The sequence below is a fragment of the Salmo salar genome, chromosome 06 (genome assembly GCF_965601325.2).
Source record: "Salmo salar chromosome 06, fSalSal1, whole genome shotgun sequence".
NCBI classification, from domain to species: Eukaryota; Metazoa; Chordata; class Actinopteri; order Salmoniformes; family Salmonidae; genus Salmo; species Salmo salar.
The window spans coordinates 97888150-97910631 of record NC_138296.1 but is presented as its reverse complement, the minus strand read 5'-3'; the positions used below and the strand labels follow the sequence as shown (position 1 = coordinate 97910631).

Below are 22482 nucleotides of genomic sequence, written 5' to 3'. Positions count from 1 at the left end.
GAAGAGTAGCTGCTGCTTTTGCAACAGCTTATTGGTATCCTGATAAAATACCAAATACAATACCACTGATCACCCCTTTTTGGATCATCCTGCTCCAGGGAGCAAAGCACACCACAAGTTGAGCCCTGAGCCACGTGACTCAAAGAGCCCCACTTCCTCTGTGAGGCGGAAACACCCCCCCCCCCCCCAAAAAAAATCGAAACAATTCCACTTCTCGAAATGCCGCCATCTACTGGACTGGAGTGTGTAGTCACAATCACAGCTTCCAGACTAAATTAATAAAGAAACAAACACTAAGAATAACTAAACCCCTAATCCTGTACTACTAAGAACATTAGAAAGAGCTTTACTGACTTTTAACAAACCTTCACCGATCCCCCAAAATCTCTTCCAACCCTCCCCCCCCATCCCCGTCCAACCTCAATAACCCTACACATCTATCTTTCCCGCTCTTCCACATACAAGTATTTACAACAATACATCAACACATGTGTCATCAACCACTCTGTACACAAACCATTCACATGCTTGCCAACCAGATGTAATGATGAGTTCAATGTCCTAGGCACAATCTGAGCAAACACCACCTCTTCCTTCCTAATCTGAGCAAACACCACCTCTTCCTTCCTAATCTGAGCAAACACCACCTCTTCCTTCCTAATCTGAGCAAACACCACCTCTTCCTTCCTAATCTGAGCAAACACCACCTCTTCCTTCCTAATCTGAGCAAACACCACCTCTTCCTTCCTAATCTGAGCAAACACCACCTCTTCCTTCCTAATCTGAGCAAACACCACCTCTTCCTTCCTAATCTGAGCAAACACCACCTCTTCCTTCCTAATCTGAGCAAACACCACCTCTTCCTTCCTAATCTGAGCAAACACCACCTCTTCCTTCCTAATCTGAGCAAACACCACCTCATCCTTCCTAATCTGAGCAAACACCACCTCTTCCTTCCTAATCTGAGCAAACACCACCTCTTCCTTCCTAATCTGAGCAAACACCACCTCTTCCTTCCTAATCGGACCTTTTAAATCTTTCTTTTGGGGGCATATAAATGCCGGCCCTTGGGATTGCTGTCCCACCTCTTCTGTCCCACCTCAATCACAATGGTTATAATGCTGTCCCACTTCTATCACAATGGTTATAATGCTGTCCCACCTCTTCTGTCCCACTTCTATCACAATGGTTATAATGCTGTCCCACCTCTATCACAATGGTTATAATGCTGTCCCACCTCTATCACAATGGTTATAATGCTGTCCCACCTCTATCACAATGGTTATAATGCTGTCCCACCTCTATCACAATGGTTATAATGCTGTCCCACTTCTATCACAACGGTTATAATGCTGTCCCACCTCTATCACAATGGTTATAATGCTGTCCCACCTCTATCACAATGGTTATAATGCTGTCCCACCTCTTCTGTCCCACCTCTATCACAATGGTTATAATGCTGTCCCACCTCTATCACAATGGTTATAATGCTGTCCCACCTCTTCTGTCCCACTTCTATCACAATGGTTATAATGCTGTCCCACCTCTATCACAATGGTTATAATGCTGTCCCACCTCTATCACAATGGTTATAATGCTGTCCATCTTCTATAACAATGGTTATAATGCTGTCCCACCTCTATCACAATGGTTATAATGCTGTCCATCTTCTATAACAATGGTTATAATGCTGTCCCACCTCTATCACAATGGTTATAATGCTGTCCCACTTCAATCACAATGGTTATAATGCTGTCCATCTTCTATAACAATGGTTATAATGCTGTCCCACCTCTATCACAATGGTTATAATGCTGTCCCACCTCTATCACAATGGTTATAATGCTGTCCCACTTCAATCACAATGGTTATAATGCTGTCCCACCTCTTCTGCTACACTTCTATCACAATGGTTATAATGCTGTCCATCTTCTATAACAATGGTTATAATGCTGTCCCACCTCTATCACAATGGTTATAATGCTGTCCCACCTCTATCACAATGGTTATAATGCTGTCCCACTTCAATCACAATGGTTATAATGCTGTCCATCTTCTATAACAATGGTTATAATGCTGTCCCACCTCTATCACAATGGTTATAATGCTGTCCCACCTCTATCACAATGGTTATAATGCTGTCCCACCTCTATCACAATGGTTATAATGCTGTCCCACTTCAATCACAATGGTTATAATGCTGTCCCACTTCTATAACAATGGTTATAATGCTGTCCCACTTCAATCACAATGGTTATAATGCTGTCCCACCTCTTCTGCTCCCACCTCTATCACAATGGTTATAATGCTGTCCCACCTCTATCACAATGGTTATAATGCTGTCCCACCTCTATCACAATGGTTATAATGCTGTCCCACTTCTATAACAATGGTTATAATGCTGTCCCACCTCTATCACAATGGTTATAATGCTGTCCCACCTCTATCACAATGGTTATAATGCTGTCCCACTTCTATCACAATGGTTATAATGCTGTCCCACCTCTATCACAATGGTTATAATGCTGTCCCACCTCTATCACAACGGTTATAATGCTGTCCCACCTCTATCACAATGGTTATAATGCTGTCCCACCTCTATCACAATGGTTATAATGCTGTCCATCTTCTATAACAATGGTTATAATGCTGTCCATCTTCTATAACAATGGTTATAATGCTGTCCCACCTCTATCACAATGGTTATAATGCTGTCCCACCTCTATCACAATGGTTATAATGCTGTCCCACTTCTATCACAATGGTTATAATGCTGTCCCACCTCTTCTGTCCCACTTCTATCACAATGGTTATAATGCTGTCCCACCTCTCGCCCACCTCACACATGGTTATAATGCTGTCCCACCTCTATCACAATGGTTATAATGCTGTCCCACCTCTATCACAATGGTTATAATGCTGTCCCACCTCTATCACAATGGTTATAATGCTGTCCCACCTCTATCACAATGGTTATAATGCTGTCCCACTTCTATTACAATGGTTATAATGCTGTCCCACCTCTATCACAATGGTTATAATGCTGTCCCACCTCTATCACAATGGTTATAATGCTGTCCCACCTCTATCACAATGGTTATAATGCTGTCCATCTTCTATAACAATGGTTATAATGCTGTCCCACTTCTATCACAATGGTTATAATGCTGTCCCACCTCTATCACAATGGTTATAATGCTGTCCCACCTCTATCACAATGGTTATAATGCTGTCCCACTTCTATTACAATGGTTATAATGCTGTCCCACCTCTATCACAATGGTTATAATGCTGTCCCACCTCTATCACAATGGTTATAATGCTGTCCCACCTCTATCACAATGGTTATAATGCTGTCCATCTTCTATAACAATGGTTATAATGCTGTCCCACTTCTATAACAATGGTTATAATGCTGTCCCACCTCTATCACAATGGTTATAATGCTGTCCCACCTCTATCACAATGGTTATAATGCTGTCCCACTTCTATCACAATGGTTATAATGCTGTCCCACCTCTATCACAATGGTTATAATGCTGTCCCACCTCTATCACAATGGTTATAATGCTGTCCATCTTCTATAACAATGGTTATAATGCTGTCCATCTTCTATAACAATGGTTATAATGCTGTCCCACCTCTATCACAATGGTTATAATGCTGTCCCACCTCTATAACAACGGTTATAATGCTGTCCCACCTCTATAACAATGGTTATAATGCTGTCCCACTTCTATAACAATGGTTATAATGCTGTCCCACCTCTTCTGTCCCACTTCTATAACAATGGTTATAATGCTGTCCCACCTCTATCACAACGGTTATAATGCTGTCCCACTTCTATAACAATGGTTATAATGCTGTCCCACCTCTATAACAATGGTTATAATGCTGTCCCACTTCTATAACAATGGTTATAATGCTGTCCCACCTCTATAACAATGGTTATAATGCTGTCCCACTTCTATAACAATGGTTATAATGCTGTCCCACCTCTATCACAATGGTTATAATGCTGTCCCACCTCTATCACAACGGTTATAATGCTGTCCCACCTCTTCTGTCCCACACTCCCTGTAATACTGTCTGAACCATCTTGACTGTGAATCAGGGTTCCCCAAATGTATGCATATTTAAATCAATTTATAGTTCATAAACTAGTCATGTAAATGTAATACCTTTTTTACAGTTGGTCCCATGCCTGTTGCTTAGCTGTTAAAAGGAGCTGCCATTGACATCCATGTTGTTTTATGCCATTTCAAATAGTCCTAATGCACAGTAATGTTTGGTGTCAGGACTTGTGCTGTTATCAGACCTTCTGGGGGGTAAAACAAAAAATAAAATAAAAAATAAAAAAAAAATAAAATAAAAAAAAACAACAACAATGTTTTAAGTGAAACTCAGCTTTTGTCTGAAGCACTAACAAGGGTTTTCAGCATCAGTAGCTTGACAACTGCTAGAGAGTACTGTACCTGTAATGATCTACTGCTGGAGTACTGTACCTTTAATGATCTACTGCTGGAGTACTGTACCTTTAATGATCTACTGCTGGAGTACTGTACCTTTAATGATCTACTGCTAGAGTACTGTACCTTTAATGATCTACTGCTAGAGTACTGTACCTTTAATGATCTACTGCTAGAGTACTGTACCTTTAATGATCTACTGCTAGAGTACTGTACCTTTAATGATCTACTGCGGAAGTACTATACCTTTAATAATCTACTGCTGGAGTACTGTACCTTTAATGATCTACTGCTGGAGTACTGTACCTTTAATGATCTACTGCTGGAGTACTGTACCTTTAATGATCTACTGCTAGAGTACTGTACCTTTAATGATCTACTGCTAGAGTACTGTACCTTTAATGATCTACTGCTAGAGTACTGTACCTTTAATGATCTACTGCTAGAGTACTGTACCTTTAATGATCTACTGCGGAAGTACTATACCTTTAATAATCTACTGCTGGAGTACTGTACCTTTAATGATCTACTGCTGGAGTACTGTACCTTTAATGATCTACTGCTAGAGTACTGTACCTTTAATGATCTACTGCTAGAGTACTGTACCTTTAATGATCTACTGCTAGAGTACTGTACCTTTAATGATCTACTGCTAGAGTACTGTACCTTTAATGATCTACTGCTAGAGTACTGTACCTTTAATGATCTACTGCTAGAGTACTGTACCTTTAATGATCTACTGCTAGAGTACTGTACCTTTAATGATCTACTGCTAGAGAGTACTGTACCTTTAATGATCTACTGCTAGAGTACTGTAGCTTTAATGATCTACTGCTAGAGAGTACTGTACCTTTAATGATCTACTGCTAGAGTACTGTACCTTTAATGATCTACTGCTAGAGTACTGTACCTTTAATGATCTACTGCTAGAGTACTGTACCTTTAATGATCTACTGCTAGAGAGTACTGTACCTTTAATGATCTACTGCTAGAGTACTGTACCTTTAATGATCTACTGCTAGAGTACTGTACCTTTAATGATCTACTGCTAGAGTACTGTACCTTTAATGATCTACTGCTAGAGTACTGTACCTTTAATGATCTACTGCTAGAGTACTGTACCTTTAATGATCTACTGCTAGAGTACTGTACCTTTAATGATCTACTTCTAGAGAGTACTGTACCTTTATTGATCTACTGCTAGAGTACTGTACCTTTATTGATCTACTGCTAGAGAGTACTGTACCTTTAATGATCTACTGCTAGAGAGTACTGTACCTTTAATGATCTACTGCTAGAGTACTGTACCTTTAATGATCTACTGCTAGAGAGTACTGTACCTTTATTGATCTACTGCTAGAGTACTGTACCTTTAATGATCTACTGCTGGAGTACTGTACCTTTAATGATCTACTGCTAGAGTACTGTACCTTTAATGATCTACTTCTAGAGAGTACTGTACCTTTATTGATCTACTGCTAGAGTACTGTACCTTTAATGATCTACTGCTAGAGAGTACTGTACCTTTAATGATCTACTGCTAGAGTACTGTACCTTTATTGATCTACTGCTAGAGAGTACTGTACCTTTAATGATCTACTGCTAGAGAGTACTGTACCTTTATTGATCTACTGCTAGAGTACTGTACCTTTATTGATCTACTGCTAGAGAGTACTGTACATTTAATGATCTACTGCTAGAGTACTGTACCTTTAATGATCTACTGCTAGAGTACTGTACCTTTAATGATCTACTTCTAGAGAGTACTGTACCTTTATTGATCTACTGCTAGAGTACTGTACCTTTAATGATCTACTGCTAGAGAGTACTGTACCTTTAATGATCTACTGCTAGAGTACTGTACCTTTATTGATCTACTGCTAGAGAGTACTGTACCTTTAATGATCTACTGCTAGAGAGTACTGTACCTTTATTGATCTACTGCTAGAGTACTGTACCTTTATTGATCTACTGCTAGAGAGTACTGTACCTTTAATGATCTACTGCTAGAGAGTACTGTACCTTTAATGATCTACTGCTAGAGTACTGTACCTTTATTGATCTACTGCTAGAGTACTGTACCTTTGATGATCTACTGCTAGAGAGTACTGTACCTTTAATGATCTACTGCTAGAGTACTGTACCTTTATTGATCTACTGCTAGAGTACTGTACCTTTAATGATCTACTGCTAGAGAGTACTGTACCTTTATTGATCTACTGCTAGAGTACTGTACCTTTAATGATCTACTGCTAGAGAGTACTGTACCTTTAATGATCTACTGCTAGAGTACTGTACCTTTAATGATCTACTGCTAGAGAGTACTGTACCTTTAATGATCTACTGCTAGAGTACTGTACCTTTAATGATCTACTGCTAGAGTACTGTACCTTTAATGATCTACTGCTAGAGTACTGTACCTTTAATGATCTACTGCTAGAGTACTGTACCTTTAATGATCTACTTCTAGAGAGTACTGTACCTTTATTGATCTACTGCTAGAGTACTGTACGTTTATTGATCTACTGCTAGAGAGTACTGTACCTTTAATGATCTACTGCTAGAGAGTACTGTACCTTTAATGATCTACTGCTAGAGAGTACAGTACCTTTAATGATCTACTGCTAGAGTACTGTACCTTTAATGATCTACTGCTAGAGTACTGTACCTTTAATGATCTACTTCTAGAGTACTGTACCTTTATTGATCTACTGCTAGAGAGTACTGTACCTTTAATGATCTACTGCTAGAGAGTACTGTACCTTTATTGATCTACTGCTAGAGTACTGTACCTTTAATGATCTACTGCTAGAGTACTGTACCTTTAATGATCTACTGCTAGAGAGTACTGTACCTTTATTGATCTACTGCTAGAGTACTGTACCTTTAATGATCTACTGCTAGAGTACTGTACCTTTAATGATCTACTGCTAGAGAGTACTGTACCTTTATTGATCTACTGCTAGAGAGTACTGTACCTTTAATGATCTACTGCTAGAGAGTACTGTACCTTTATTGATCTACTGCTAGAGTACTGTACCTTTAATGATCTACTGCTAGAGAGTACTGTACCTTTAATGATCTACTGCTAGAGTACTGTACCTTTAATGATCTACTGCTAGAGTACTGTACCTTTAATGATCTACTGCTAGAGTACTGTACCTTTAATGATCTACTGCTAGAGAGTACTGTACCTTTATTGATCTACTGCTAGAGAGTACTGTACCTTTAATGATCTACTGCTAGAGAGTACTGTACCTTTATTGATCTACTGCTAGAGTACTGTACCTTTAATGATCTACTGCTAGAGAGTACTGTACCTTTAATGATCTACTGCTAGAGTACTGTACCTTTAATGATCTACTGCTAGAGTACTGTACCTTTATTGATCTACTGCTAGAGAGTACTGTACCTTTAATGATCTACTGCTAGAGTACTGTACCTTTAATGATCTACTGCTAGAGAGTACTGTACCTTTAATGATCTACTGCTAGAGTACTGTACCTTTATTGATCTACTGCTAGAGTACTGTACCTTTAATGATCTACTGCTAGAGTACTGTAGCTTTAATGATCTACTGCTAGAGAGTACTGTACCTTTAATGATCTACTGCTAGAGTACTGTACCTTTAATGATCTACTGCTAGAGTACTGTACCTTTAATGATCTACTGCTAGAGTACTGTACCTTTAATGATCTACTGCTAGAGAGTACTGTACCTTTAATGATCTACTGCTAGAGTACTGTACCATTAATGATCTACTGCTAGAGTACTGTACCTTTAATGATCTACTGCTAGAGTACTGTACCTTTAATGATCTACTGCTAGAGTACTGTACCTTTAATGATCTACTGCTAGAGTACTGTACCTTTAATGATCTACTGCTAGAGTACTGTACCTTTAATGATCTACTTCTAGAGAGTACTGTACCTTTATTGATCTACTGCTAGAGTACTGTACCTTTATTGATCTACTGCTAGAGAGTACTGTACCTTTAATGATCTACTGCTAGAGAGTACTGTACCTTTAATGATCTACTGCTAGAGTACTGTACCTTTAATGATCTACTTCTAGAGAGTACTGTACCTTTATTGATCTACTGCTAGAGTACTGTACCTTTAATGATCTACTGCTGGAGTACTGTACCTTTAATGATCTACTGCTAGAGTACTGTACCTTTAATGATCTACTGCTAGAGAGTACTGTACCTTTATTGATCTACTGCTAGAGTACTGTACCTTTAATGATCTACTGCTAGAGAGTACTGTACCTTTAATGATCTACTGCTAGAGTACTGTACCTTTATTGATCTACTGCTAGAGAGTACTGTACCTTTAATGATCTACTGCTAGAGAGTACTGTACCTTTATTGATCTACTGCTAGAGTACTGTACCTTTAATGATCTACTGCTAGAGAGTACTGTACCTTTAATGATCTACTGCTAGAGTACTGTACCTTTATTGATCTACTGCTAGAGAGTACTGTACCTTTAATGATCTACTGCTAGAGAGTACTGTACCTTTAATGATCTACTGCTAGAGTACTGTACCTTTATTGATCTACTGCTAGAGAGTACTGTACCTTTAATGATCTACTGCTAGAGAGTACTGTACCTTTAATGATCTACTGCTAGAGTACTGTACCTTTATTGATCTACTGCTAGAGAGTACTGTACCTTTAATGATCTACTGCTAGAGAGTACTGTACCTTTAATGATCTACTGCTAGAGTACTGTACCTTTATTGATCTACTGCTAGAGTACTGTACCTTTAATGATCTACTGCTAGAGTACTGTACCTTTATTGATCTACTGCTAGAGTACTGTACCTTTAATGATCTACTGCTAGAGTACTGTACCTTTAATGATCTACTGCTAGAGTACTGTACCTTTAATGATCTACTGCTAGAGAGTACTGTACCTTTAATGATCTACTGCTAGAGTACTGTACCTTTAATGATCTACTGCTAGAGTACTGTACCTTTAATGATCTACTGCTAGAGTACTGTACCTTTAATGATCTACTGCTAGAGTACTGTACCTTTAATGATCTACTTCTAGAGAGTACTGTACCTTTATTGATCTACTGCTAGAGTACTGTACGTTTATTGATCTACTGCTAGAGAGTACTGTACCTTTAATGATCTACTGCTAGAGAGTACTGTACCTTTAATGATCTACTGCTAGAGAGTACAGTACCTTTAATGATCTACTGCTAGAGTACTGTACCTTTAATGATCTACTGCTAGAGTACTGTACCTTTAATGATCTACTTCTAGAGTACTGTACCTTTATTGATCTACTGCTAGAGAGTACTGTACCTTTAATGATCTACTGCTAGAGAGTACTGTACCTTTATTGATCTACTGCTAGAGTACTGTACCTTTAATGATCTACTGCTAGAGTACTGTACCTTTAATGATCTACTGCTAGAGAGTACTGTACCTTTATTGATCTACTGCTAGAGTACTGTACCTTTAATGATCTACTGCTAGAGTACTGTACCTTTAATGATCTACTGCTAGAGAGTACTGTACCTTTATTGATCTACTGCTAGAGAGTACTGTACCTTTAATGATCTACTGCTAGAGAGTACTGTACCTTTATTGATCTACTGCTAGAGTACTGTACCTTTAATGATCTACTGCTAGAGAGTACTGTACCTTTAATGATCTACTGCTAGAGTACTGTACCTTTAATGATCTACTGCTAGAGTACTGTACCTTTAATGATCTACTGCTAGAGTACTGTACCTTTAATGATCTACTGCTAGAGAGTACTGTACCTTTATTGATCTACTGCTAGAGAGTACTGTACCTTTAATGATCTACTGCTAGAGAGTACTGTACCTTTATTGATCTACTGCTAGAGTACTGTACCTTTAATGATCTACTGCTAGAGAGTACTGTACCTTTAATGATCTACTGCTAGAGTACTGTACCTTTAATGATCTACTGCTAGAGTACTGTACCTTTATTGATCTACTGCTAGAGAGTACTGTACCTTTAATGATCTACTGCTAGAGTACTGTACCTTTAATGATCTACTGCTAGAGAGTACTGTACCTTTAATGATCTACTGCTAGAGTACTGTACCTTTATTGATCTACTGCTAGAGTACTGTACCTTTAATGATCTACTGCTAGAGAGTACTGTACCTTTATTGATCTACTGCTAGAGTACTGTACCTTTAATGATCTACTGCTAGAGTACTGTACCTTTAATGATCTACTGCTAGAGTACTGTACCTTTAATGATCTACTGCTAGAGTACTGTACCTTTATTGATCTACTGCTAGAGTACTGTACCTTTAATGATCTACTGCTAGAGAGTACTGTACCTTTAATGATCTACTGCTAGAGTACTGTACCTTTAATGATCTACTGCTAGAGTACTGTACCTTTAATGATCTACTGCTAGAGAGTACTGTACCTTTAATGATCTACTGCTAGAGTACTGTACCTTTATTGATCTACTGCTAGAGTACTGTACCTTTAATGATCTACTGCTAGAGAGTACTGTACCTTTAATGATCTACTGCTAGAGTACTGTACCTTTATTGATCTACTGCTAGAGAGTACTGTACCTTTAATGATCTACTTCTAGAGAGTACTGTACCTTTATTGATCTACTGCTAGAGAGTACTGTACCTTTAATGATCTACTGCTAGAGAGTACTGTACCTTTAATGATCTACTGCTAGAGAACTGTACCTTTAATGATCTACTGCTAGAGAGTACTGTACTTTTAATGATCTACTGCTAGAGAGTACTGTACCTTTAATGATCTACTGCTAGAGTACTGTACCTTTAATGATCTACTTCTAGAGTACTGTACCTTTAATGATGTACTGCTAGAGTACTGTACCTTTAATGATCTACTGTACTGTCCTGTACTGCCACCTGCTGGATATGATAGAGCTGTGCTCCCTTTTCTGGGTTTGTCTTTATATGACAAATTGACTAAAATCTCTCTCTACCTCCATCCTTTCTCTCTCCCCCACACCCTCCCTTCTAGTCCTGGAGAAGGGTTTGTTGAAGGCTCTGAGGAAGCTAGATGACTACCTGGCTAGTCCACTCCCAGAGGAGATCGATGCAGACAGCATGGAGGAGGAGAGGGAGTCCACCAGATGCTTCCTGGACGGGGACGACCTCACCCTGGCTGACTGCAACCTCCTGCCCAAACTGCATATAGTCAAGGTACACACACACACACACACACACACTCAGACACACAGACACAGACACAGACTCACACACACACACACACACACACACACACACACACACACACACACACACACACACACACACAAACACACACACACACACACAGACACAGACACACACAGACACAGACACAGACTCACACACACACACAGACACACACACACACACACACACACACACAGACACACAGACACAGACTCACACACACACACACGCAAACACACACACGCGCACACACACACACACACTCGCACGCAAACACGCAGACAGACACAGACTCACACACACACACATGCACACACACACAGACACACACACGCGCACGCACGCGCACACACGCATGCACGCAAACACACAGACAGACACAGACTCACACACACACACACATGCACACACAAGCGCGCACACACACACACACACACACAGACACACAGACACAGACTCACACACACACACACGCACACACTCGCACGCAAACACACAGACAGACACAGACTCACACACACACACACACACACACACACACACACACACACACACACACACACACACACACACACACACGCAAACACACACAAACACACACACACGCAAACACACAGACAGACAGACTCACACACACACAGACTCACACACACACACACACACACACACACACACACACACAGACAGACACACGCAAACACACACACACGCAAACACACACACACGCAAACACACGCAAACACACACACACGCATACACACACACGCAAACACACACACACGCAGACAGACAGACAGACAGACAGACAGACAGACAGACAGACAGACAGACAGACGGAGGATCCTATCCGCTGAGCGTGAGGTGTGTTCTCTCTCTCTCTCTGTGTTTTGTTACCAGGTGGTTGCTAAGAAATATCGTAACTATGAGATTCCGTCTGAGCTGAGCGGGGTGTGGCGCTACCTGAAGAACGCCTACACGCGGGACGAGTTCACCAACACCTGCGCTGCCGACAACGAGATAGAGATGGCTTACCTGGATGTGGCCAAGAGACTGGAGAAGTGACCTCTAGCCCCTGACCTCTAGCCCCTGACCCCTGACCTCTAACTTCCAGCCTCTGACCTCTAGCCTCTGACCTCTAGCCTCTGACCTCTAGCCCCTGACTCTAGCCCCTGACCTCTAACCTCTAGCCCCTGACCTCTAGCCCTTGACCTCTAGCCCCTGACCTCTAGCCCCTGACCTCTAGCCCCTGTCCTCTAACCCCTGACCTGTAGCCCCTGACCTCTAGCCCCTGACCTCTAGCCCCTGACCTCTATCCTCTAACCCCTGACCTCTAGCCCCTGACCTCTATCCTCTAACCCCTGACCTCTAGCCCCTGACCTCTAGCCCCTGACCTCTAGCCCCTAACCTCTAACCTACAAGCCTGATTTTTTAACCCCTTGACTCCTAATCCCAACCCATATCAGCAGTTACCATGAAGCCAGTCCACAGGGATATTTGTTAATAATTTCCCCTGCTGTAGTCTGACTACACCATCAACATCTGGCTACTGATTATACTAATATATTGATTGATTAATGTATTGATCTGTATTCGATAATACACTGTGTTGAAAGGTCCATTACAATCATGAGCTTCACTTGGATGATTTTCATATAGTTTTGCTGTAGTCTTTCTATTTGAGACAGACAGATGAGGAGTTGATTTGATCATTTGTTAATAAGTTTTAATGTATTTTAAAAAACACTTTTGAACAAACAAGGAGAAACGTTGTTGTGTATTAAGAGGATACTACTATACTATACTATACTATACTACTATACTATACTATACTATACTACTATACTATACTACTATACTATACTACTATACTATACTATACTGCCATACTACTATGCTATACTACACTACTATACTATACTACACTACTACACTATACTACTATACTATACTATACTATACTATACTATACTATACTATACTATACTACTATACTATACGATACCGCTATACTATACGATACTATTATACTACACTACTATACTATACTATACTACTATACTACTATACTACAAAACTATACTACTATACTATACTACTATACCATACTATACTATTATACTACACTACACTACACTACACTACACTACACTACTACTACTATACTATACTATACTATACTATACTATACTATTATACTATACTACTCTACTACAAAACTATACTACTATACTATACTACTATGGATGTCTTCCAAAAAGGGCCCTATTGCCCTATAGTACACTAATTATGACCAGCACCATGGGGAATAGGGGGACCATAGGGAATAGGGTGACCATAGGGAATAGGGGGACCATAGGGAATAGGGTGACCATAGGGAATAGGGGGACCATAGGGAATAGGGGGACCATAGGGAATAGGGGGACCATAGGGAATAGGGGGACCATAGGGAATAGGGTGACCAATAGGGATTAGGGGGACCATAGGGAATAGGGGGACCATAGGGAATAGGGGGACCATAGGGAATAGGGTGACCATAGGGAACAGGGGGACCATAGGGAATAGGGGGACCATGGGGAACAGGGGGACCATAGGGAATAGGGGGACCATAGGGAATAGGGGGACCATAGGGAATAGGGGGACCATAGGGAATAGGGTGACCAATAGGGATTAGGGGGACCATAGGGAATAGGGTGACCAATAGGGATTAGGGGGACCATAGGGAATAGGGGGACCATAGGGAATAGGGGGACCATAGGGAATAGGGTGACCATAGGGAACAGGGGGACCATAGGGAATAGGGTGACCATAGGGAACAGGGGGACCATAGGGAATAGGGTGACCATAGGGAATAGGGGGACCATAGGGAATAGGGTGACCATAGGGAACAGGGGGACCATAGGGAATAGGGGGACCATAGGGAATAGGGTGACCATAGGGAATAGGGGGACCATAGGGAATAGGGGGACCATAGGGAATAGGGGGACCATAGGGAACAGGGGGACCATGGGGAACAGGGGGACCACAGGGAATAGGGGGACCATAGGGAACAGGGGGACCATAGGGAACAGGGGGACCATGGGGAATAGGGGGACCATAGGGAATAGGGGGACCATAGGGAACAGGGGGACCATAGGGAATAGGGTGACCATAGGGAATAGGGTGACCATAGGGAACAGGGGGACCATAGGGAATAGGGGGACCATAGGGAATAGGGTGACCATAGGGAATAGGGTGACCATAGGGAATAGGGGGACCATAGGGAATAGGGGGACCATAGGGAATAGGGGGACCATAGGGAATAGGGTGACCATAGGGAATAGGGGGACCATAGGGAACAGGGGGACCATAGGGAACAGGGTGACCATGGGGAACAGAGGGACCATAGGGAATAGGGGGACCATAGGGAATAGGGGGACCATAGGGAACAGGGGGACCATAGGGAACAGGGGGACCATAGGGAATAGGGGGACCATAGGGAATAGGGTGACCATAGGGAATAGGGTGACCATGGGGAACAGGGGGACCATAGGGAATAGGGGGACCATAGGGAATAGGGGGACCATAGGGAATAGGGGGACCATAGGGAACAGGGGGACCATAGGGAATAGGGGGACCATAGGGAATAGGGGGACCATAGGGAATAGGGTGACCATAGGGAATAGGGGGACCATAGGGAATAGGGTGACCATAGGGAATAGGGTGACCATAGGGAATAGGGGGACCATAGGGAATAGGGGGACCATAGGGAATAGGGGGACCATGGGGAACAGGGGGACCATAGGGAACAGGGTGACCATAGGGAATAGGGGGACCATAGGGAATAGGGTGACCATAGGGAATAGGGGGACCATAGGGAATAGGGGGACCATAGGGAACAGGGGGACCATAGGGAACAGGGGGACCATAGGGAACAGGGGGACCATAGGGAACAGGGGGACCATAGGGAATAGGGTGACCAATAGGGATTAGGGGGACCATAGGGAACAGGGGGACCATAGGGAATAGGGGGACCATAGGGAATAGGGTGACCATAGGGAATAGGGGGACCATAGGGAATAGGGGGACCATAGGGAACAGGGGGACCATAGGGAATAGGGGGACCATGGGGAATAGGGGGACCATGGGGAATAGGGGGACCATGGGGAACAGGGGGACCATAGGGAATAGGGGGACCATAGGGAATAGGGTGACCAATAGGGATTAGGGGGACCATAGGGAATAGGGGGACCAATAGGGAATAGGGGGACCAATAGGGAATAGGGTGACCAATAGGGAATAGGGTGACCAATAGGGAATAGGGTGACCAATAGGGAATAGGGGGACCAATAGGGAATAGGGTGACCATAGGGAATAGGGTGACCATAGGGAATAGGGGGACCATAGGGAACAGGGGGACCATAGGGAATAGGGGGACCATAGGGAATAGGGTGACCATAGGGAATAGGGGGACCATAGGGAATAGGGGGACCATAGGGAATAGGGGGACCATAGGGAATAGGGGGACCATAGGGAATAGGGTGACCATAGGGAATAGGGGGACCATAGGGAATAGGGTGACCATAGGGAATAGGGTGACCATAGGGAATAGGGGGACCATAGGGAATAGGGGGACCATAGGGAACAGGGGGACCATAGGGAATAGGGTGACCATAGGGAATAGGGTGACCATAGGGAATAGGGGGACCATAGGGAATAGGGGGACCATGGGGAACAGGGGGACCATAGGGAACAGGGGGACCATAGGGAATAGGGGGACCATAGGGAATAGGGGGACCATAGGGAATAGGGGGACCAATAGGGAATAGGGGGACCATAGGGAATAGGGGGACCATAGGGAACAGGGGGACCATAGGGAATAGGGTGACCATAGGGAATAGGGGGACCATAGGGAATAGGGTGACCATAGGGAATAGGGGGACCATAGGGAATAGGGTGACCATAGGGAATAGGGTGACCAATAGGGATTAGGGGGACCATAAGGAATAGGGGGACCAATAGGGAATAGGGTGACCAATAGGGAATAGGGGGACCAATAGGGAATAGGGGGACCATAGGGAACAGGGGGTCCATAGGGAATAGGGGGACCAATAGGGAATAGGGGGACCAATAGGGAATAGGGGGACCAATAGGGAACAGGGGGACCACAGGGAAGCACTCTATACTGTGTGTGGCCTCTGATAGAAGCCTGGAACAAAGCTCTCTTCTGGTTGGTTCTCCTGAATAAACCTGTTGCTACGCCGTTGCTATAGTGTAATTATGATTGTTCATCAGAACCGGTTCTGGAACGGATCTCCTCCTGAACCATGTGCCTATTTGGAAATGTCCAAATTCCAACGCCAAGTAAAAATGGGTTGATTAACGTGATAATTACATTCTTTATTAAATTAAACCCTAAACGTATATCTACTGACAGGTTGTTAGAACATTTAACCTCTCTAGTTATCAGTTAGAACATTTAACCTCTCTAGTTATCAGTTAGAACATTTAACCTCTCTAGTTATCAGTTAGAACATTTAACCTCTCTAGTTATCAGTTCTTAGAACATTTAACCTCTCTAGTTATCAGTTAGAACATTTAACCTCTCTAGTTATCAGTTAGAACATTTAACCTCTCTAGTTATCAGTTAGAACATTTAACCTCTCTAGTTATCAGTTAGAACATTTAACCTCTCTAGTTATCAGTTAGAACATTTAACCTCTCTAGTTATCAGTTAGAACATTTAACCTCTCTAGTTATCAGTTAGAACATTTAACCTCTAGTTATCAGTTAGAACATTTAACCTCTAGTTATCAGTTAGAACATTAAACCTCTCTAGTTATCAGTTAGAACATTTAACCTCTAGTTATCAGTTAGAACATTTAACCTCTCTAGTTATCAGTTAGAACATTTAACCTCTCTAGTTATCAGTTAGAACATTTAACCTCTCTAGTTATCAGTTAGAACATTTAACCTCTCTAGTTATCAGTTAGAACATTTAACCTCTCTAGTTATCAGTTAGAACATTTAACCTCTCTAGTTATCAGTTAGAACATTTAACCTCTCTAGTTATCAGTTAGAACATTTAACCTCTCTAGTTATCAGTTAGAACATTTAACCTCTCTAGTTATCAGTTAGAACATTTAACCTCTCTAGTTATCAGTTAGAACATTTAACCTCTCTAGTTATCAGTTAGAACATTTAACCTCTCTAGTTATCAGTTAGAACATTTAACCTCTCTAGTTATCAGTTAGAACATTTAACCTCTCTAGTTATCAGTTAGAACATTTAACCTCTCTAGTTATCAGTTAGAACATTTAACCTCTCTAGTTATCAGTTAGAACATTTAACCTCTCTAGTTATCAGTTCTAGAACATTTAACCTCTCTAGTTATCAGTTAGAACATTTAACCTCTCTAGTTATCAGTTAGAACATTTAACCTCTCTAGTTATCAGTTAGAACATTTAACCTCTCTAGTTATCAGTTCAGAACATTTAACCTCTCTAGTTATCAGTTCAGAACATTTAACCTCTCTAGTTATCAGTTAGAACATTTAACCTCTAGTTATCAGTTAGAACATTTAACCTCTAGTTACAGTTAGAACATTTAACCTCTGCGTAGCTTACTCAGTTCGTTAGAACATTTAACCTCTCTAGTTATCAGTTCTTAGAACATTTAACCTCTCTAGTTATCAGTTCTTAGAACATTTAACCTCTCTAGTTATCAGTTCTTAGAACATTTAACCTCTCTAGTTATCAGTTCTTAGAACATGTCCGTCAGATGGTTTAATACGGAGATAATGGAGATTATTTTATAGTCAGAGAATATTTATTTTGAGTCCATTCAGGCCTGGGCGATGACAATCTACCAGATCCACCCGGTTAGAGCGGTTAAAGTCTGGTAGGCGTCTGTAACGGAATCAGCCTGGAAAACAGACACAATTTCCACGCAAACGACTTCAGATTCCAAAACTTTATTGTCCCGTTCAGGGTAAAACAGTCATCGGTCTCTGTCTCGTGGTCTTTGGCTGGCTTCCTGTCTATATAACCTGTATACTTCCTGTTCTGACCCATAGTGTTCTGGTGTGGTTTAGATGGTCATGTGACCGCGAGGAATAAAAATCATATTTTCACAATTTACTAATTTTCTGTTTCTGTCTTTTTGTTTGTGTTTTTTTTGTCTTTATTTCTGAAACACGAAACAGCAGCTACTGTTTACAACGACTAACCTATTCGCCTCAGAGGGAATAGTGTGCAAAACCCCAAATTAAACCTTATTCCCTTCACAGTGCACTTGCCTTTGACCAAAGCCCTCTAAGCCGTGGTCTAAAGAAGGGCACTATATATGGAATAGGGTGCCATTTGGGACATATGGTACTAATGATGAAGAGTAAGGTCCTGTCTTCACTGTGTTTGGCAGAGAAAGAGTTAACTCTACCTGGCATCACCGATCAGATGCAGTTGAGTAGATCTGTTTCTGCTCCGTGTGTTTAAGAGAGAGACAGGGAGAGAGACAGGGAGAGAGACAGGGAGGGAGACAGGGAGAGAGACAGGGAGAGAGACAGGGAGAGAGACAGGGAGGGAGACAGGGAGGGAGACAGGGAGAGAGACAGGGAGAGAGACAGGGAAAGAGACAGGGAGAGAGACAGGGAGAGAGACAGGGAGAGAGACAGGGAGGGAGACAGGGAGAGAGACAGGGAGAGAGACAGGGAGAGAGACAGGGAGAGCCACAGGGAGAGAGACAGGGAGAGAGACAGGGAGAGAGACAGGGAGGGAGACAGGGAGGGAGACAGGGAGGGAGACAGGGAGAGAGACAGGGAGAGCCACAGGGAGAGAGACAGGGAGAGAGACAGGGAGAGAGGCAGGGAGAGAGACAGGGAGGGAGACAGGGAGACAGGGAGAGAGACAGGGAGAGAGACAGGGAGAGAGACAGGGAGAGAGACAGGGAGAGCCACAGGGAGAGAGACAGGGAGAGCCACAGGGAGGGAGACAGGGAGGGAGACAGGGAGAGAAAGTGGGAGACAATGCTGACAGCTTTAAATAGAGGTTTCCATGCCAAACACCACTTCTCCTCTCCTCTGCCTCTCCTCCCCTCATTCCCCATCTCTACTCTCTCATTAGGCTAGAAATCTTGAGCGTGACCATCCATCTGATCTGTCTCTCCCCTCTCTCAGTCATAGGATCTGCTGCTGTGAACTTTACAATGAGACCAGCAGTGTTTACTGAGATTAGCCCTCTGCCAGGAAAAACAGGCCGTCCCAAATGGCACACTATTCTCTATATAGTTTATAGGGCTCTAATATAAAGTAGTGCACTATGTAGGGAAAAGGGTGCCACAGGGCCCTGGTCTAAAGTAGTGCACTATATAGGGAATAGGGTGCCATTTGGGATGCACCCTCGGTGTGCATGGGCTGGTGCTCAGTATAGGGCTGCATGGTCTGGGCTGCATGGGTCTGGGCTGCATGGGACTGGGCTGCATGGGACTGGGCTGCATGGGACTGGGCTGCATGGGACTGGGCAGCATGGGACTGGGCTGTATGGGACTGGGCTGTATGGGACTGGGCTGTATGGGACTGGGCTGTATGGCTGCATGGGATGGGCTGCATGGGACTGGGCTGTATGGGACTGGGCTGCATGGGACTGGGCTGCATGGGGCTGGGCTGCATGGCTGTATGGGACTGGGCTGTATGGGACTGGGCTGCATGGGTCTGGGCTGCATGGGACTGGGCTGTATGGGACTGGGCTGCATGGGACTGGGCTGCATGGGTCTGGGCTGCATGGGACTGGGCTGCATGGAACTGGGCTGCATGGGGCTTGGCTGCATGGCTGTATGGGACTGGGCTGCATGGGACTGGGCTGCATGGCTGTATGGGACTGGGCTGCATGGGACTGGGCTGCATGGGACTGGGCTGCATGGCTGTATGGGACTGGGCTGCATGGGACTGGACTGCATGGGACTGGGCTGCATGGCTGCATGGGACTGGGCTGCGTGGCTGCATGGGACTGGACTGCATGGGACAGGGCTGTATGGGACTGGACTGCATGGGACAGGGCTGTATGGGACTGGGCTGCATGGGACTGGACTGCATGGGACAGGGCTGTATGGGACTGGACTGCATGGGACTGGGCTGCATGGGACTGGGCTGCATGGGACTGGGCTGCATGGGACTGGGCTGTATGGGACTGGGCTGTATGGGACTGGGCTGTATGGGACTGGGCTGTATGGCTCCATGGGATGGGCTGCATGGGACTGGGCTGTATGGGACTGGGCTGTATGGCTGCATGGTCTGGGCTGCATGGGCCTGGGCTGCATGGGACTGGGCTGCATGGGACTGGGCTGCATGGGACTGGGCTGCATGGGACTGGGCTGTATGGGACTGGGCTGTATGGGACTGGGCTGTATGGGACTGGGCTGTGATGGGCTGCATGGGACTGGGCTGCATGGGACTGGGCTGCATGGCTGTATGGGACTGGGCTGCATGGGACTGGGCTGCATGGCTGTATGGGACTGGGCTGCATGGGACTGGACTGCATGGGACTGGGCTGCATGGCTGCATGGGACTGGGCTGCGGGTGGGCTGCATGGGACTGGACTGCATGGGACAGGGCTGTATGGGACTGGACTGCATGGGACAGGGCTGTATGGGACTGGGCTGCATGGGACTGGACTGCATGGGACAGGGCTGTATGGGACTGGACTGCATGGGACTGGGCTGCATGGGACTGGGCTGCATGGGACTGGGCTGCATGGGACTGGGCTGTATGGGACTGGGCTGTATGGGACTGGGCTGTATGGGACTGGGCTGTATGGCTCCATGGGATGGGCTGCATGGGACTGGGCTGTATGGGACTGGGCTGTATGGCTGCATGGTCTGGGCTGCATGGGCCTGGGCTGCATGGGACTGGGCTGCATGGGACTGGGCTGCATGGGACTGGGCTGCATGGGACTGGGCTGTATGGGACTGGGCTGTATGGGACTGGGCTGTATGGGACTGGGCTGTATGGGACTGGGCTGTATGGCTGCATGGGATGGGCTGCATGGGACTGGGCTGTATGGGACTGGGCTGTATGGCTGCATGGGATGGGCTGCATGGGTCTGGGCTGCATGGGACTGGGCTGCATGGGTCTGGGCTGCATGGGACTGGGCTGCATGGGACTGGGCTGCATGGGGCTGGGCTGCATGGCTGTATGGGACTGGGCTGTATGGGACTGGGCTGCATGGGTCTGGGCTGCATGGGACTGGGCTGTATGGGACTGGGCTGCATGGGACTGGGCTGCATGGGTCTGGGCTGCATGGGACTGGGCTGCATGGAACTGGGCTGCATGGGGCTTGGCTGCATGGCTGTATGGGACTGGGCTGCATGGGACTGGGCTGCATGGCTGTATGGGACTGGGCTGCATGGGACTGGGCTGCATGGGACTGGGCTGCATGGCTGTATGGGACTGGGCTGCATGGGACTGGACTGCATGGGACTGGGCTGCATGGCTGCATGGGACTGGGCTGCATGGCTGCATGGGACTGGACTGCATGGGACAGGGCTGTATGGGACTGGACTGCATGGGACAGGGCTGTATGGGACTGGGCTGCATGGGACTGGACTGCATGGGACTGGACTGCATGGGACTGGACTGCATGGGACTGGACTGCATTGGACTGGGCTGTATGGGACTGGACTGCATGGGACTGGACTGCATTGGACTGGGCTGTATGGGACTGGGCTGCATGGGACTGGGCTGTATGGGACTGGGCTGCATGGGACTGGACTGCATGGGACAGGGCTGTATTGGACTGGACTGCATGGGACTGGGCTGCATGGGACTGGGCTGC

At 44.6% G+C, this 22482-nt stretch overlaps 1 protein-coding gene and 1 long non-coding RNA gene across 2 annotated transcripts in view; both read left to right on the top strand.

The window, feature by feature from the left end:
- The window catches only part of LOC106593329 (chloride intracellular channel protein 5), a 60991-nt gene extending 47546 nt beyond the window's left edge, over positions 1-13445 (top strand). The window contains exons 5-6 of the mRNA XM_045721228.2: positions 11484-11665; positions 12578-13445. Of these exons, the coding sequence (XP_045577184.1) occupies positions 11484-11665; positions 12578-12742 (347 nt within the window). The 3' untranslated portion in view covers positions 12743-13445. The remainder of the gene's footprint in view (positions 1-11483; positions 11666-12577) is intronic.
- A 1959-nt stretch (positions 13446-15404) lies between these two features.
- Positions 15405-18795, top strand: LOC145879895 (uncharacterized). The gene is made up of 2 exons (XR_014392782.1): positions 15405-17244; positions 18287-18795. It is a non-coding gene; the product is annotated as an uncharacterized LOC145879895 (long non-coding RNA).
- Positions 18796-22482: the final 3687 nt, after the last annotated feature.